The sequence below is a fragment of the Furipterus horrens genome, unplaced genomic scaffold, assembly GCF_987537825.1.
Source record: "Furipterus horrens unplaced genomic scaffold, mFurHor1.1.pri manual_scaffold_3, whole genome shotgun sequence".
Lineage (NCBI taxonomy): Eukaryota > Metazoa > Chordata > Mammalia > Chiroptera > Furipteridae > Furipterus > Furipterus horrens.
This window is the reverse complement of record NW_028327173.1, coordinates 46,620,542-46,640,148: the sequence shown is the minus strand read 5'-3', so window position 1 is coordinate 46,640,148 and position 19,607 is coordinate 46,620,542. Positions and strand designations below refer to the sequence as shown.

Sequence of the window (19,607 nt, the reverse complement as noted above, 5' to 3'; positions counted from 1 at the left end):
CAGAAGTGTGACTGTCCCTGTTCACTGCTGAGGGTCCACAGGCTGAATCACTTGCTGTGATTCAGAGGTGATGCTGAGATCACTTCAGGTCCCATTTCTCCAGATCCTGTGCCTTTCACTCTCCCATAGTTCCTTCCTTTGGTAATCTTATGACCTCTTACTAATGAGGTTTTTGGTTTGTTTGTTTTTTAAATACAGGAGGAAATGGTATTAAGCTCATCATGGAATTTCTGCCTTCGGGAAGCCTTAAGGAATATCTTCCAAAGAATAAGAACAAAATTAACCTCAAACAGCAGTTAAAATATGCCGTTCAGATTTGTAAGGTAAAGAGAAAAAAAAATTACTTAAAAAAATCAGACACTCAGCTTTAGGTAATTGGTTTGTAATTAGACTTTTCAACAATTGTACTGAGTTTATTTTGCTCTGCATGATTTGGATGAATAATTAACCTCTATTTAAAAAACTGAACTGATTTGTTACGTATAGCTGATATAATACATTCTTCTTTGAATCAGGTTGGTCTTGCTATTCTTGCATAAAGAACCAAAACAAAAAAATCAGTGATAATGGAAATGAAATGACATTGTAATTTCATTATAGTTTTTCTTCTATGAAGTGGTAAGTACAAAATATAGCCTGAACTGACCTTCAGCAATGCACTCTGCCTTTCCTTCTCTCCCTCAGGGGATGGACTATTTGGGCTCACGACAATACGTCCACCGGGACTTAGCAGCGAGAAATGTCCTTGTTGAGAGTGAGCACCAAGTGAAAATTGGAGACTTCGGTTTAACCAAAGCAATTGAAACTGATAAGGAGTACTATACAGTCAAGGACGACCGGGACAGCCCTGTGTTCTGGTAACTGAATCAGAGTTTGGTTTCATCAGTGTTGCCTAGGGTTTCTGCTGTCTTGATAAGGTTAGAAAGGAATTCCAGCATCTGGAATTGCTTGATCTTTGCTTTCAAGAAACAGCTTTTAGGCTGTTTCACTGAAAGCAACCCACAGAGAAATGCCTGAGCATTGTATGACACCATCTTCCAAGGAATAGAGAAATCTAATCAGCTTCACATCTCCAGCTTCCCAGGAAAGGGCATTGATCCAGCATAGTTCTTAACAGCTGTTAGCACCTGGAGCAGGCCCACCCATGCAGAGGCAGCCTGGAGGGTAGGTAGGAAGGGGTGAGGAATGCGGTGACGAAGTAGGCACAGAACAGATTCAGGGAGATCCTGGACAGAGCAGAGCAAAATCCAGGGGGAACTTGCCGTCTTCTCACGAGTCACCAAAGTACCCAGGTTAGAAGGTCACACCTGGATTTCCACTCGTCAGCCTGGAACACTGTCCAGGAGGGAAGTTGTTAAATGTCCACCCCATACCCCACCCACCCCCATAAAACTAATCAGCCCCTAGGAGGTACATCCCACATAGACACAAACATGTATCTCTCCCACCCATGGAGGCTAAACCTTCATTCATTAAACAAATATGTGCCAAGACACCAACAAGCAGATGGAATTTAATGGGTGAGGCAGCCAGTTTTGTGGTACCATAAGTATAGGGGGGTTCAGACTTGGTTAGAAGGCGGCATGTGTGACTCACAGAATGAGGCCAGAGCAGTGGCTGTCCCAGGACCCAACCTCAGCTCTGCGTGGCTGCGTCATGAAGCGGGGGGCTGTCTCGGGGGTGGGCTAAGTAAGGCAAGACACTGGGAGCTGGGCTACAGAACTGGGACACCTTCCCAAGAGCTTGGGGATGCCACTGGGTTTTAGGAGGGGGGGAGGGGTGGTTCTGTTTTAAAAAGATCACTGTGGAATGGAGTTAAGGTTGGAGCCAGTGATGGTGTGAGCTAGGACGGTGGCGGGTCTTTGAGAGAGGTGAGGTGAGGAGGCTTCAGAAGTATTTAGGGAATTGGATACGGGGATGCCTCAGTTTCTGGCTTAGGCACTTGGGTATCATTCATCAAAGCTACTGACACTGGAAGATGACTGGGCAGTGAGATCACTGTGACTCATTCTGAGCTGGCAGATACCATCAGGGGCCTGTCATCACGTGCGCCCCGTTCCTCCACATGGAGAGAACAGGCTTCCTGCTGTGGAACAAAGCGGTCCTACTGAAAGCAGCAGCATCTGAGAGACTCATACATACTTACAGGTCTTAGAATATTAAATTCTAAGACAAACCAGAGGTATTTGTTGGAATATCCTTCCCAGGAAATGAAGTTTCGTGTTTCTCCTTTCTTTTTTAGGTATGCCCCAGAATGTTTAATTCAGTGTAAGTTTTATATCGCTTCCGATGTCTGGTCTTTCGGAGTGACTCTGCATGAGCTGCTTACTTACTGTGACTCAGATTCCAGCCCCATGGCAGTAAGTTGTACTTGTGTTCCTTTGAACATCCTTGCCTTTGTAAGCTTTGTTCTTAAGTATTGAGTCCCATCAGTGTATTATAATGGACAGGAAAAGTGTGCTGCTTTCCATTTCACTTGGTTTGTTACATGACACACCTACTGTGGTTCGCACGTCCTGCTTTCACAAGGAGCCCTGGCCTTGTCACTCGAGGATATGTTTTTATTGATTTTAGAGAGAGACATCCATTGGTTGCTTCCCAGATGTGCCCCGACTGCGAATTGAACCCACCTTTTGGTATATGGGATGATGCTCTAACCAATTGAGCCACCTGGCCAGGGTGATAACCCCGAGTTTCAAGGGTCTAAACTATGTGAAGGAGCCTTGTCTGAGCCTTCTGTGTTCCTAAGTGAGATCCTTCTCCCTGGAAGAGGCTCCTCGACCAGGACGGGTGTTTGGTGAGCCTGAGAGGTTGCAGACTGATCGCCGGGAGCTAAAAAGGGTTTTGGACTTTCATTTAAAGTTACTAAGGAGAAAAGCATTTTTATTATTTTAATTTCCAGTTAATTCTAGAAATTTCACCTTAATCTATTTGGTGTTTATATATATAAATATGTGCAAAATAAAACTTTTTGTTTGGTTTTATTTTACTTACATAGTTGTTCCTGAAAATGATAGGCCCCACTCACGGCCAGATGACAGTCACAAGACTTGTGAATACATTAAAAGAAGGAAAACGCTTGCCCTGCCCACCCAACTGTCCAGATGAGGTATGTATGGGTTAGACCACTTCACAGTTATAAAACTCAGCTTCTATGATGTTTCCACAACTTGAGTTATCCAGCAAGCGATGGGGGTGGGAAAACCAGGAAGGAGTAGAAAATGCCTTTAAAATCATTTTCTGAGAAATCATCTTTGGGCCAGATGACAGACACAAATTACGTTCCAAGAAAGGGTTCCCTCCACACGTAGGCTCACCTCTGAAAGCGCCCCAAAGGAGCATATTCTGGTGTAGCCTGGTTGTGACAAATACATATGACTGCATTTTGTGTAGAAGTTCATCCCACTTATTAATAGCATTCGTGACATTCAGTATTCTAAAGTGAACTGAGCCTTTAAGACTTAACTCATTCTATTCAATACATCTTAAAGTGAGGCATCTAGTATAGAAATTTAAAGAGTCTAAAGTGAGATATAACTTCACCCTTAAGTTGGTTTACAGTATTAATAACCTGGGTATTTTGAAGATCATTTAATCCACGAGCTTCTCAAATGTTAAAATATTTATGATCTATAGTTGTGACATTATATTTAAATTATTATAATACTCTTATCTAGCCTTATTTAAGGAAAGTCACAATTCCAAAATTTTCTTACTCTTGATGTATCTGTAATTTTTTATAAAGCTCTCAAACTAACATCATTTTTCACTTTTATTTTTACAGGTTTATCAACTTATGAGAAAATGCTGGGAATTCCAACCCTCTAATCGGACAACCTTTCAAAACCTTATTGAAGGATTTGAAGCACTTTTAAAATTAGCATGAATAACATATAAATCCCACTGTGTATCAAGTCCTCCTCCCCCACCACCCCCAACAACAAATACCCAAGCCATTTAAAAAAATTTTAATGGAAAAACTTTGTTTTCTGTCTAAAAAGATACTTGGGTACGTATCCATGTATAAGGCACACTGTGGTGCTTAATATGTGTAAGTACTTCCTCTTTATTTGTCACTATGTTACTGGTGCCAAATTTAATGACAACCAAAATATTAGAAAGCACTCCTTTTGGAAGAGATACGCCACCATTTCATCCGGCTAGCTCACCATCACAGTTGCATACCAGAAAAGATAATTGCTTTCTCCCACCTGCCAGCTGATATAAAAATGTTTTCCTGGCACCTAAATCAAAGATTAATGGACTTCGTTGATACTCATAACATGCCCTAAAATTTCATTTATACAGTGATAGACCAAGCATTCTTGAAATAGATACCAGTTAGTATACTATTGTTTCTACTCAAAAAGGAGTGTACTCCGGTCACCAGTAGGGCTTGAACTTTGAGGTGTTTCTTCAGTGGCTTAGCTCCCATCTCCTTGGGGGACCAGAGGTACCCCCCCTTTTTTGAGAAAACTGGTTGTACCCCAGGGGGACAGCTCTGGAATAGATCTTTGCTGCATGATGTTCATTGTTGAGGACTAAGCCTGTGCCTTCCCTGAACAGTATACCTTTAATCAGATTTGACCCGAGAACCTGGAGGCTATTATACATGCTTTTAAGAAATGTCAATATGTATATCCTTTTATAACTCTACCACTTTGGGGCAAGCTATTCCAGCATTGGTTTTGGATGCAGTATGCAACCAGTCAGAATATATACCATACGCATTGCACTGTTCATAGTGCTTCAATACTCACTATCCACCTGCAAGAGTCGGAGTTGATCACTATTTTGACCATCACCCTATGGCAGTGATTTTCAACCGTTTCCATCTCATGGCACACATAAACTAATTATTAAAATCCTGTGGCACACCAAAAAATATACTTTTGCCTGACTAAAAAAAAAATATATGTAATTTTGATTCATTCACACCAGACAGCTTCTACTGTGTTGGCTATTGTCATTTTTGTATTTGACAATCTAACGAAAAGAGGTCAGTGCCCCTGACTAGTCAGGGAATAGCATGCTTTAAAAATTCTTGCAGCACACAGGTTGAAAATCGCTGCCTATGGTATAAATTTGAAAGGTCCTGCTAGAAGCGCTATGGAGTTACAGATCCACTAGGCAGTTTTCTGCTTGCTTAGAGGGAGCTGGGTAATCAGAATGTCTACTCTCTGATTCAATGTGAACCATAAGATCTTTATGACCAAGAGTCTGAAAAATTGTTAATGCTCTTTAGCATTTGTTCAATTTTATTATTGTTCTGGATTGATTCAATGGCAACAATAAACTTGCCATTTAAACTTGTTCAATATCCCTACATCACCAATGTGTCTGTCTGTGTCAAACCTGTGGCCACCCTGTATGCACTTTGTTTACTCTTTATACAAATAAATATACTAAAGACTTCACATGCATATGCCTTTTAATAGTGACTCCATTTTCAAAGCATTTCAAACAATTTGTTTACTTAGAAAAATAACAATATACACTTTGGGAGGGTTGGTAATGGTCCTTATTACTAAAACACTTGGTTTGTACTTATCTGTTACGTCCAATGGTAATGGGGCACAGGCCAGTACAGATGGCAGATCCAAGTGTGCTGTAATCCAAAGTATCTTCTCTTTCAGCCGCCTCCCTCCAAGTTAAAATTCATCATCTTCTGTTTGCTTATGTCCTATCGCAGAGGTGTGACTAAGCAGTGAAGAAGCTTAACGCAACAGGAAAATAGGAAGAAGTGCAGAGCATGGAGAATCCATTACTCATCTGCTGAGTCATAACTGAGGGATGCCTATCCTGATCAGTTATAGGTAGTATACTTAAAAATTATCTTTGTTTAGTTTTCTGTCGTTTCCCAAAAGAAGTTAATATATGCAATAAATTAGACCAAGTAATATTCTCTACAAATCATACAGCATATGCACCAATTTTTAACTTTGTAATTAAAACAGGATTGATACCTTATATCACAATCAAAAATGTCCCCCAAATGACAAGATATTTAATGATCTGAGTTCAAAAAGACTTAGGATCACTGTGACCCCGAAACTCCATTTCATCAATGACAGTCTCCTAACAAGGAACAGACTTAACATATCTGTAGATGGCAAAAGGCTTCTCATGCATTTAATACCAGAGTCTTTAGGAAATGGTGATGTCAAAAACTATGAACAATTTTTCAGCCTAACATACTACAAAAGAGGAAGAGACAAAGCAGAGAAGTAAAGCTTATTTGCTTCAAATAATTATAAATACTGTTACTCCAGAAGACTCCTTCCGAAAAGGCAGTACTGACTGCTTCACTATAATATTGTGGAAATAATGCATTTTATAATCAAAATAGGTCCTGTTCTAGTAATTAGACCATCACTATTCTGTGCCATGGAATGAGACAGAAACCTATGTTCCTTGCCACTTACAAGTCAGCTGCAAAGGTTAGTTGGTTCTTTAGGTAAAGTAAAAGGATTAGGGAATTAGTACTGTTAGATCAGGGGTAAGCAAACTTTCTCTATAAAGGGCCTGATAGTAAACGCTAGATTTTGCAGGCCTTCTGGTCTCTGCCGCTACTACTCAGCTCTGCCATTGTAGCACGAAAGTAACCTTAGACAATATGTAAGTGAATAAGCATGGCTGTGTTCTGGTAAAATTTTACGTGTGGACACAAATCTTAAATTTCATATAATTTCAAAGTCATAAAATTTTCATTTTTCCTCCAACCATTTAAAAATGTAAACATCATTCTTAGCTTGCAGTCTGTACAAAAAACAGGTGGAGGACTGAATTTAACTGCAGGGTATGGTTTGCCAGCCCCTGAAAATTAGATCACCATAGCTACTTTTCTTAAAATACCTTCCCTCCCCCTCACAAAAGGCATAAATGGTTAATAACAGATTAAAAGTAAAGAATATGTGGTAGTGTGTACCTGGACATCACTCTCACTCTGTGTTTGGGTTTTATATTACATGGCTGGTGTGGGATAATAATTTAGTTTGCATGTTGAGCTTTTTTTTTTTTTTTAACATTACCATTGCTGCATTTTGTACTTGTATTCTTACAGTTCTACAGAGAGGTTCTAAAAATCTATAAATGAAATTACTTCTAGGGAACGTAAATAGAAATGCACATCGGCTTGTAAGAAATTCATTCTTCTAAGGCCCAGGAAACAAGACCGTTTCCTATTTATTGCTTCAAACTTTTATAGATGGTGTCAAAATTATTCCCCGTCCTAAAACAAGGAATGTTGTTAATTTCTGCAATGGACTATAAGTTAATACCACATTGATTAAGATGCATCTAACTGTAGTGGAAAATGTCCTCAATTGATGTCTCTTCTTATTGCTACTTACTTTTTATTTGGCAATTATGCCTGCTGCACAACACAGTTCCTTCTGGGAAATTATAAACCCGTATTTAAAGGATATGGCTAGTATGAATGTAGTTAAGGCAGCGATGAACAGCAGAGATACTGCAAAGAACCTTATGAAGTTCTGTAAGGAGAGAACTTAACTCAGTACACACGCTTCTTTTTTAAGTAGGTCTCCATGTAATACGCTCCTGTGCCCTGAGAATGCTGCTCAGCTAATTCCCCAGAACCGCCTTCCGGGGCAGAGATGAGATAAGATGAGCCTCGCTTTTCATTTCTTAAAGATGACACCTGTGAGAAAAAGAAATCATAATTAATGCTAAAATCTAAATTATAGTTAATTTGTTAAAGATGTGTATGTATAAGAAAAGCCATTCTACTTCTGATTTGGTGTAGAAACAGAATAGCAGGATAAATAACAAAGCCATCAAACAACTGCATACACTTATTAAAACAAATTAGATTTTTAAATCTTCTGTATCAAAATCACTTGTGGAGCTTTTGCAGATTCCAGTCCAGTGTCTGAGTGCCCTCTCTCAACCACCACCATTTTGGGGAAAGAAAGAAAAAAAAGACATTGTGGTTGCTTCTGCTGTTTGTGTCTGTTTCAGCCCCTCTGGATCAGAATCCCAACACCTGGCATCAGTGTGCTGCTCTGAGGAAGGAGAGCGGCTAAGAAATGCAGCTGTACTTCAAGTTAGATGTTAAGTTCCTCTAGTAATAAAAGGAGCAAGAGAACAAACTAGTAGGTGTAAAAACTGGCAAAAGATGTCGATGAAAACAACAATGATGAGTTCTAGAGAGTGGTGTGAATTCAAACTTTAGTCTAGAAATTTAATGTTAAAATGTAGAGTTCCAGGCTCTATCACAGAGATTGTGATCTGGAAGTGTTTATGATAAGAAAGGCCAAAATGTTCTTCACGAGTAATCACAGTAATTAATACAATAAATCAGACTCTGTAGCACAACCTGTAAGCTCCTAATCCTTCTTAGATTTTAGCTTTTACAGATAGTGTGACAATATTGCTGAAGCAGAATTCTGTAACTTAATATACAAGAATGTAGAAATGAATCATAAGGAAAACTTCCAGCAATGCAGAAGAGCATTACAATTAAAATCACAATGGTCACAATTTTAAAAAAATGGGGGACAGAAGAGGAATCTGCAACAACTCCTTATAGATCAAGTTCTCTTTCATGTTAAGGAGAGGGATACGGAGGCGGTGACTGACAGAGTGACATAAGCAGCTACTGAGTGCCCTCCTCCCATGGACTTGCCAAATGTACAGCCACACATGGAGCAGCTCCCTTGGAAAGAGACCTGGAAACTGGCTGAACTAGTGCTACACACAGGACAGAGAAAATGCCTGCACAGAAATGGGTGAGAAAGGCTGAGGCAAACTGGCCATAAATCCCACCTCTGCACAGCACCATACAATTGGGAGTGAACATCAACTTCTAGTTTTGAAGAGTGAAGGGTTTGGACTTCACACCCAGTGCCTCACTTTTTAAGGTTTCCCCTACTGGAGTGATGAGCTCCCAAAACGCCTAACTCTGAAATCCAGCAGGTGTCAATGGGATCCGCAAGATAGAGCACAGAAGCAATTCTTGATGGCTGTATGAGTGATCACTGTGGCGTTCCTCTCAAGGCTCAATGCAGGGGGACCAGGCAAATGCCCTCATCTCCCAAGTCTTTCTCTGAAAGAAGTTTATTTCCATGCCTTAAAAGCTACCATCTGAGGGCCGTGCTTCTAATCTCACAGACCCTGCAGGCTGGCTGTGATTTTCCCTGGAGATCACATCTTCCACCTTCTTCCAATCCACTCCAAGTCGCTAGTACCCCTGTGGGAGATATATGTCTGTGCTCTGATGCACACAACCTCCCCTCCACTCCCACCCCAGTGTTATACACCTGGGCCCAGCACAGAGAGCAGCAAAAGGGACCATCGACATTTCTCCCTGGAAAGGACTTCACTACATAATTTCCCAGCTGCTGCCTGAGGACCAAGAAAAGGAACAAAGGAAATGTAAAAGAATCAAAAATCAAAATGGCAGCATAGACATGCTGCATCTCCCTCCACAACTAAGAAGGAATACAACTACCTCAAAACTAGAGACAACCAGAAGTTCCAGAAAATCAAGCTGCATGGAAGTCCAACAAACAAAGATATAAAGAAGAAATACTCATCCAGACAGACAGGAGGGGCGGAGCTAGGGCGGAGAGGGCGCAATGCAGTGGCAGGCCAGCAGAAAGCACAGTTACACATTTTAAAAAGTCAAGAGGGACACCTGGGGAGTGTTCCCAACTCCTCACCAGACCTCGCAGCCCACGGTCCCAGCACCAGAGAAAATCAAGCCTCATTGCTTCTGACTGTGCAGAATAGTGGGGGTTGGGACGGAGGCAGAATCTGCCAGTCTCTCAGCTGAGTCCGCTTGTTTAAAGGGCCCCCATGGTCCTAGAACATCCACAGACCCACCCACTCTGGGAACGACGGCCAGGGCAGCAGCTAGAGGGGCGCCAGTTCCATGTGGAAGTAGGAGAGGTGCCTGGAAAAGGGGCGAGTCCTGGGCAACCAGCATTGTTCCCTCTCAGACCCCTCCCCCCATACAGCGCCACAACTGAGGTGAAACAGGTCACCCTGTTCTAACAAATGTCTAAGGCTCCGCCCCTTACAATGTAACAGGAGCGACAGCTCTACCTGGGACTCAGAGGCAAACAAACACAGGAGCCTGTCAAGATGAGGAGACAACTTCTGACCAAGATGGAGGCCTAGACTGACACGCTCCGTCTCCCTCCACAACTAAGAAGTAATACAACTACTGCAAAACCAGAAATAACCAGAAGCTCCATAAAATAAAGCTACATGGAAGTCTAACGTATGAAGTTATAAAGAAATGGTGCTTGTCTGGACGGATAGGACGAGTGAAGCTGGGATGGTGAGGTCAAGCTGTGCTGGTGGCGGCAGCTGTGGCGACGGCGGCCGGAGGGCAGTAAGCACAGACACCTGTATTTAAGGGGAGGCGAGAAACACCTGGGGAGCACCCCTGGCTGCAGACCAAACCCATCACCTCATGATTCCAACGCTGGGGAAGGCAGACCCCCCATTGCCTCGGACTGTGAGGGCTGGAAGGCATGGGGACAGAGGAGGAGGTTCCCGGTCTCTCAGCGGAGCGTGAACGGCAGGAATCCATCTTGGATCCCCGCCCCCACGCAAAATGCCACAGCATGGTGAGAAGGGTCACCTGGTTGTGATGAGTGCACGGAGTTCTGCCCCCTATTGCGTAGGAGGTGTGACAGCCCTGCCCAGGAAGCAAAGCTAAACACAAAACTGTTAGGATGATAGAGATCCCAGTGATGCAGCTGACCAGACAGCAAATATCTAATCTAATAGCTCAGCAGATAGGAAATCTTTCTGAGGCACAGTTCAGAGTTTTGGTTATATGAATGCTTACAGACATAACAGCAGATCTTAAACAAGACGGGGAAAGACTGAAAGCTAGCCCTGCTGAAATGAATGAAAACACATACGAATCAAGTGGTGAGGGAAAGAAAACCAGGGATCAAATCAACAAATAGGAACATAGAGAAGGAACAAACAGTCAACCAGTGCAGAAAGAGGAAATGAAAAGTGAGGAAAATGAGGAGAGGCTCAGAAACCTATGGGACAGCTTTAAGTGGGCCAATATCCGAATCATAGGATTGCCAGAAGGTGAAGAAGAACAACTAGAAATTGAAAAATTATGTGAAAAAATAATGAAGCAGAACTTCCCAAACTTGGGGAAGGAAATAGACTTACAGGTCCAGGAAGCATAGAGAGTTCCAAAAAAACGACCTGGGAAAACCACACCAAGACACATTATAATGAAAATGTCAAAAATTAAGGATAAAGAAAGAATCTTAAAAGTAGCAAGAGAAGAAGAGAATTACGTACAAAGGGGTCCCAATAAGACTATCAGTTGATGTGTCAAAAGAAACTGCAGGCAAGAAGGGACTGGCATGAAATATTCAAAGTAATGAAAAGCAAAAACCTAGAGCCACGATTACTCTATCCAGCGAAGCTGTCATTCAGAATAGAAGGGCAGAGAAAGTGCTTCCAGGACAAAGTAAAACTGAAGGAGTTCATCAGATCCAAACCACTGTTATATGAAATGTTAAAGGGACTTGTTTAGGAGAAAGAGGATCAAAACTATGAACATAAAATGAAAACTGTATCACAACAACCAACAACAGAAGCTAGGGAATTGAAACAAAGGCAGACTAAGTAGGCAATGAGAGTGGAAAAAGAATTATAGGAATAGGGAACATTATGGGGGGAGGTCAGCATGGAGGGGGAAGGGGGAAAGGGAGGGAGATGGTACAGGAATTAAGAAGCATGGTAGGAGGGAGTGGAGTAGACAGGAAGAGGTTGAGAATTATATACACAACCAATGGACATGGACTTAGAGGGAGAACAGCTGGAGTGAGGGGGGTCACTGGGTGGAGGGGAACAAAGCAAAAAGAAATTGGGACAACTGTAACAGCATAATCAATAAAGCATATAAAATACATTAAAATGGCAATAAGTATATTTGTACCAATAATTACTTTATATGGAAATGGATTAAATTATCCAAAAGATGAAGAGTGGCTGACTGGATTAAAAAACAAAGTGCATCTATATGGTTCTACATAAAAACTCACTTCAGATGTCAGGACACACAAGGTGAAGGGACAGAAAAATCTTCCATACCAGTGGAAACCAAAAGAAAGCTGAACTATACACATGTCAGACAAAACAGTCTTTAATACAAAAACTTAAATGAGAGACATAGGAAGTTGTTATGTAATGATTAAAGGGTCAACCTAATAAGCAGTTATAACATTTGTAAATATTTGTGCATCCACCATAGGGATGCCTGAATATATGAGGCAAATATTAACAGACCTAAAGAGGGAAGTAATAAGTGATCATAGCAGGGACCTTTCACACCCATATTTCATTTCTGGATGGATCATCCAGATGAAAAATAAAAAGGAAACTGGCCTTAAACTAGACATTAAAACAGATGGTTCTGACAGATAAATATGGGAATTTCCACCTCAGATAATACACATTCTTCTCAAGTGCATATAGAACATATAGGACAGATCATATGTTAGGCCACAAAACAAGTCTCAATAAGTTTAGGAAATATCAAACATCTTTTCTGACCACAATTGTATGAAATTAAAAAGCAAATACAAGAAAATGGAAAATTCACCAATATGTGGAGAGAAACAACATTCCTGAACTATCAATGAGTCAAAAAAAGAAATCAAAATTAAAAAAAAAAACCTCGTAAAAAAGAAAATGGGAATGCAACATACCAAAATTTATGGGACACAAAAGCAGTTCAAAAAGTAGTAAATGCTTATATTAAGAAACAAAAAACAGCCACATAAACAATCTAACGACACTGCAGGGAACAATAAAAAAAAAAATTAAAAAAAAAAAAACCACAACAACAAAAAACGAAGACCAAAGTTGGAAGAAAATGAAGATCAGTGCAGAAATAAATAAAATAGAAACAAAACAAAACAAAAAACAACAGAAAAGATTAATGAAACTAAGCTGGTTCTCTGAAAAGAGAAAATAGACAAACCTCTAGCTAGACTCACCAAGAAAAGATTCAAAATCAAAAAATGAAAAAGATGTTACAAGTGATACAACAAAAATATAAAAGATAACAGACTACTACAAACAATGACATGCCAACAAAATGGACTAAACCTAGAATAGATAAATTCCTTGAAACACACAACCTACCAAGACTGAATGATGAAGAGAGAGAAAATATGAACAGACTGATTACTAGTAAGGAGATTGAATCAGTAATCAAAATCCGCCCAACGAACAAAAGTCCAGGACCAGCTGACTTCACTGGTTAATTCTACCAAACATTTAAAGAACTGATACTAATTCTAAAACTCTTCTAAAATTGACAAGGAGACTCATTTTATGAGGCCAGTCATTACCCCTTGTACCAAAACCAGACAAGGACATTACAAGAAAAGAAAATTACAGGCACATATCCTTGATGAACATAGATGTAACAGTCCTCAAAAAATAATTAGCAAACTGAATTCAACAATACATTACAAGGATCATACACCATAATCACATGGGATATATTCCAGGGGTACAAGGATATCATGATCATCTCAATAGGTGAAGAAAACAGCATTTGAAAAATAAAACCTAGCATCCTTTCATGATTAAAAACTTTAAACAAAGTGGGTATAAAGGGAAAGTACCTCAACATGATAACGGCTATATGTGACAAGCTCACAGATAACATCTTACTCAACAGTGAAAAGCTGAAAGCTTTCCTAAGATTAGGAATAAGACAAAGATGCCCACTTTTGCCCCTTTTATTCAATATAACTTTGGAAGCCCTAGCCAGAGCAATTAAGCAAGAAAAAGAAATAAAAGGCATCCAAACTGTCACTATTTGTAGGTGGCATGATACTATATAAAGAAAACCCTAAGACTCCATCAAAAACTGTTAAGACTAAATGATTTCAGTAAAGTTACAAGATACTAAATATATGAAAATTAGTTGTTTTTCTAATAATTACTATCAGAAAGAGAAATTAAGAAAACCCCATTTACGATACCATCAAGAGTAAAAAAATAAAGGAATAAATTTGACTAATGAGGTGAAGATCTATATCCTGAAAAGCATAAATATATAGACTGAAGATACAAGTAAATGAAAAGACAGTCTGTGTTCACGGGTTAGAAGAACACTTAAAATGTCCATGCTCTCCAAAGTATTCTACAGATTCGGTGCAATCCCTATTAAAATTCCAAAGGCATTTTTTACCAAACTAGAACAAATAATCCTAAAACCTATATGCAACCACAAAAGACTGCAGGTAGCCAAAGCAACCTTGAGAAGCAACACGTGAAAGTATCCCACATCTTGATTTCAAACCATATTACAGAGCTACAGTAATCAGAACAGTATGGTATAAAAAATTAAAATTAAAAAAAGAAAAAACATGTAGATCAATGGAACAGAAGGGAAAGCCCAGAAATAAATCCACACATAAATGGTCAATTAATTTATGATAAAGAAGACAAGACTGTACAATGGGTAATGTCAGTCTCTTCAATGAAAGAAAGAAAAAAAACTACTGGGAAAACGAACAGCCACATGCAAAAGAATGAAACCCCACCTCACAACATACATCAACATTAACTCAAAATGGATTAAACACATGAACATAAGACCTGAAACCATAAAACTCCTACCGAAAAACATAGGCAGTAAGCTCCTGGGCATCAGTCTTTCCAATGGCTTTTTTGGATTTAAGTCCAGAAGTAAAGGCAACAAAAGCAAAAATAAAAAAGTAGGACTAAACAGCATCTGCACAGCAAAAAAAAAAAAAAAAAGATCAACAAAATGAAAAGGCAACCTAACAAATGGGAGAAAATATTTTCAAATCATATATATGATAAGGAATTCATGTTCAAAATATACATATCGTACAATTCAATAGTATAAAAACAACTTGATTATATAAAATGAGTAGAGGATCTGAATAGACATTTTTCCAAAGATGTGCAAATGGCCAACAAGTACTTGAAAATATGCTCAACATCACTAATCATCAGAAAATGCAAATCAAAACTCCAATGAAATATCGCCTCACATCTGTTAGAATGGCTATTATTTTTTTTTAAACAGGAAATAAGTATTAGCAAGGATGTGTAGAAAAAAGAAACTTTGTGCAGTGTTAGTGAGAATATCAATTGGTGCAAACACTGTGGAAAACATGGAGTTCCTCAAAGAATTAAAACTAGAACTACCATCTGCTCCAGCAATTCCACTTCTAGGTATTTATCCAAAGGACACAAAAAGATATATGCACTCCCATGTTAAATGCAGCATTATTTGCTATAGCAAAGACACTGACGTAACTTAAGTGGCCCTCAATGGGTGAATGGGTTAAAAAAATGTGACTAATACATATCAATGTACTATTCTACCATAAAAAGGAAATCTTGCCATTTGTGGACAACCTGGATGAACTTGAGGGAATTACGCTAAGTAAAATAAGTCAGACAGAGACAAATACTACATGCCCAGCTGGGTGACTTGGTTGGTTGGAGCACTGTCCCATACGCCAAAAGGCTGTGGGTTCGATTCCCGTCAGGGTACACACCTAGGTTTCAGGTTCCATCCCTGGTCTGGGGACATACAGGAGGCAACTGATTGATGTTTCTCACATCAATATTTTTCTCTCTCTAAAGTTAATAAACATATCCTTGGGTGAGGATTAAAAAAAAGGACAAATACTACATGATCTCACTTATTTGTTGGCTCTAAAAGAAAAAAAAAACAAAGCAAACCAAGTTCACATTACAGAGAACAGACTGGTGGTTGCCAGAGGTGGTAGGGGTGGGGTGGAATGGGGGGTGAGGAATGGTGGTCAAAAGGTGCCAATTTCCAGTTATAAGAGAAATAAGTCCAGAAATGTAATACACAGCACAGTGACTATAACTAATACTATAATGTAAATTTGAAAGTTGCTAAGAGAGTAAATATTAAAAGCTTTCATCACAAGACAAAAAAGTGGAACTACATATGGTGGCGGATGTTAACTAGATTTACTGTCGTGATCATTTTGCAATATATACAAATATCAAACCATGATGTTGTACACTTGAAACTAATATAATGTTACATGTCAATTATATCTCAATTTTTAAAAAGGAGAGCCCACCCCTGAGAAGGGCTGCCTGCAACAAAAATGGAGGCTCTGCCTACTCAACTGGGGCCTCTTCACCCTCGCTCCCCCACGCCACGCTCACTCAAGCCTCTTCATTATTCTCCTCAGTGGCCCGGCCCAGTTGAGTCCCTTTGTTGGTCTGGTGGTCTCACTGCATGTTGGACCGTAGCTCTAATGCTGTCAGACCCTTAGCTTCAGGTATACAAAATTCCTTCTCTTACTAGTTTTCTTTCTCTAATAAATGATCAGTCCATTAAATTTAATTTAAATTAAGCTAATTTTCTTATTTTTTAAAAGCTACTTATTTTATAATCCAATTTGTCAAACATAAGGGGGAGAGAAACCACCACCACCATACTCTGGGATCCAGAAAACTCACACTTAATTCCCTTCCCTGATTCTTTCTGCTCTTTAGTTACGAGTGTTTCACACCTTAGTATAAAGCAAAGCAACATCCCAAATTTGCCTTCTTCTATACCATCTTTATCTTCAGAAGCCAGGGAAGAAATTTATGAGGTGCTTTCATTCCAAGGACATTCTCAGTATGAACCAAAAATCTTCACCAAAGCAGCACAAGAAAGCACTAGGAAAAAGAAATGAAGATGGATGCCATCGTAGCCCTGATGACACTGGGAGGAAGATGGTAATTCTGGTGCATTCTATCAAAGATAATCTAACTTTCACTGCAAAGACTGTTGGGTTAAATGAGAAATGATGATAGTTAAGATTTTTGAAACAAAGGTCAGTGTTCTGCGAGAGAGAAATATGTATCAAAGAAACCAAAAAAGAAAATAAAACCACAGGAGGAGGAAAGGAATATAAAAAGTCAAAGTTTTCCTTCTGTGTCATATCTTCAGGACACAGACTTCTGTTCTCTCCCAGACTGCCAATGGCACTGGGCTGTGTGCTGCGGGTTACCCGGCTGAACAGAAGCTGAACAGTGCCCTGCAAGAGTGTGTATCCTAGGAACGGAAGTAAGAAAAGCACAGACCATAATTCTGACAGGAGGACGCCACCATGCCGAGAGAGAACGGGAGGTGAAGGGCTTAGGAGAAGGGAAAATGGGGGAAGAGGGTTTGAGAGGTACGGACAAAGGGCTCGTGGGTGAGGTCAGGTATGGACGCGAGGAGACGGGGTGACCCCTCCAGGAGAAAGGAAACACCCGAGCAAAGGCAGATGGCAGGAAAGCATGGCACATAGTTGCTGGTCCATGGACGAGAGTAATAGCAAGTGAAAGATTGGAAAGGCAAGCTGGCCTCAATCATGGAGGCTGGAATGCCCAGCTAAGGATGATAAACTAATGATATGTTTGGTTGTGGAATTTGGAAAGACTAGTAAGTGGCTCCATAAAAATGTGGCAATGGAGGAGGCAGGCATGAGGTGGTCTCTCCAGGAGACTACTGAACTTACCCATGCTATTAGTACACACACGCATGTGGGCAAACACATCATATAATTCTAAATTTTACTTAAAATTTTACATGGAATAGACTGATGAGAAAGACCAAAGTGGTATACTGTAAAATTCGGGGAGAAAACCTACGTGCTTGGCTAAAATCACAAGGCTATTCAGTGTCAGACTTGTGGATCCAACTCCGTGTTTCTCAGTTTAGTGTTCTTTTCATATTCTAACCTATTTTTTAAAAATCCAATCTTTTGCACACATCTACTATGAAACCTGTATGCAGTTGCTATTTTGATTTTTTAAAATCACATTTTCTTTTATTAAAGCAAATATTTTTATCTTCATGTAAATGCAGATTTACTTTATTTCCATGTGAATGTAGAAGAATGTCACAATTTCATTTTTTGACTCCCAAAGTTTAATACGTACTTAACATTGTGTCTTAAGCTCAGTTTTTAAGCTCACTTCTGTAACTGAAGTGAAGACTAGTTTTAAAAGCTCATAAGAACTCAAGAAAAGGGAATTTTTAATATCCCTCCGGGAGATTCCTGTGGAATATGTTAATATCAATAGTGAATTTGACAGTCTGAATTGAAGGTATTTCCTTATCATTAATATGCTGAGAGGAATATAACCAGTTACTATGTAGCTATCTAAATACAAAATCGAATCAGTTTTCAGAACATTCTGCCTCTGTTGAGGACCCCTAATTCCCAGCTTTATCGTGAGCCCCATCTAACCTTTTCTCAGTTTTGTCTCTAGCGGAGTTAGATTTGATGGAGACCCTCAGGAGAACTACTGCACCAGTTCTTCTAGAATCTCAGTCAAACCCTTAATATCCCTTTCTTATAGTTTTAAGTTCAGCTTTTGAACTTCATACAAAGGGAAACAAGAATTCACTTGATTATCTTTTCTGCATCATCAAGCACAGCGTATTTCTATAATTTTATTTAAATATAATTTTCCCATTGTTAAAAAACTTTTTAAACCAACATGCTTCATTTTTTGATATTAATAAAGATTTCCTCATATATATATATATAGACATTTTCAATTTTCTTATTAAATTTTGCTTCTCAGATACCCACCTTTCTTCATATGAGTAATGTTAAGTCTTAACTTTGAATTGAATAACTAATCTTCTAAAACAGTGACTCCTAAGTGGTGTGCCACAAGTTTTTAAAACATGGAATACCTATTTATTCAGGGGCATGGACTTTTTGTCCCTTAGACTGTCAAATTACAAAATAACAACACCAACACAACAATAGCTGTCCACTGAATGAATCATAATCATACCTTTTGTTTTTGGTCAGGTGGGCAAAAATGTATTTTTTGATGTGCCACAGAATTTTAGTAATGAGTTTATGTGTCCCATGAGATGAAAAGATTGAAAATTGCTGCTCTAAAGGGTAATATATCACATTCAAAAAAACTAAAATTTTACCATCACCTCACTAGTATTAGTGTAACAGGTTGTACAAATCACATATCTTAGATTTGAGTATGTTTCATAAACACTTTTAAAAAATCAAACACATTAAAATTATTTGAAAAAACATGTCAGGGCAGCAAAACTGTCTTCATATTTATACTGCATACTGTTCTTTAATAAACTTTTGAACATTTAAAAGACTGGTTTATAAACAAGGTTTAAAGTAATGAGGGTACGTTAAAATAAATTTCAAAAGTTTGCTTTAAAATTTTTAGCAAAAGTTAAGTTTTTTAAGTGCTTTCCAAGTTATTGTCTAGGATTAATATAAAAATAATCTGTGGTTCCATAATTATTGTTTAGAATGGGTTTAGGTTTTTAAAAATATTTTATATAGTTAGTGTTTGTCACAAGTTTGGGATGTATCACAGTCCACACAAAAATCTTTTTGGCAAGGCTCAATGTATTATTTTCCCACTAGATGGCAGCATTAGGCTCCATATGAAAGGAGGAAGCACCAGGTAGGCCTTTTCGTTCATTTTTGTTGTTTTGGTTCTGTTTCCTCTTCTTCCCTCATCACACCGTCTCATCACACATTCTGCAGCTGATTCACTAGAAAATGCAGCCAGCTTCCTGGCAGGAA

General features: G+C 39.2%; 2 protein-coding genes across 2 annotated transcripts in view; one reads left to right on the top strand and one right to left on the bottom strand.

Moving 5' to 3' along the window:
- JAK1 (Janus kinase 1) overlaps positions 1-5,264 on the top strand; it is a 119,224-nt gene extending 113,960 nt beyond the window's left edge. The window contains exons 21-25 of the mRNA XM_090269566.1: positions 199-323; positions 685-857; positions 2,243-2,360; positions 2,999-3,109; positions 3,785-5,264. Coding sequence (XP_090125692.1) covers positions 199-323; positions 685-857; positions 2,243-2,360; positions 2,999-3,109; positions 3,785-3,886 — 629 coding nt within the window. The 3' untranslated portion in view covers positions 3,887-5,264. The remainder of the gene's footprint in view (positions 1-198; positions 324-684; positions 858-2,242; positions 2,361-2,998; positions 3,110-3,784) is intronic.
- A 149-nt stretch (positions 5,265-5,413) lies between these two features.
- RAVER2 (ribonucleoprotein, PTB binding 2) overlaps positions 5,414-19,607 on the bottom strand; it is a 70,414-nt gene continuing 56,220 nt past the window's right edge. The window contains exon 12 of the mRNA XM_090269565.1: positions 5,414-7,660. Coding sequence (XP_090125691.1) covers positions 7,514-7,660 — 147 coding nt within the window. The 3' untranslated portion in view covers positions 5,414-7,513. The remainder of the gene's footprint in view (positions 7,661-19,607) is intronic.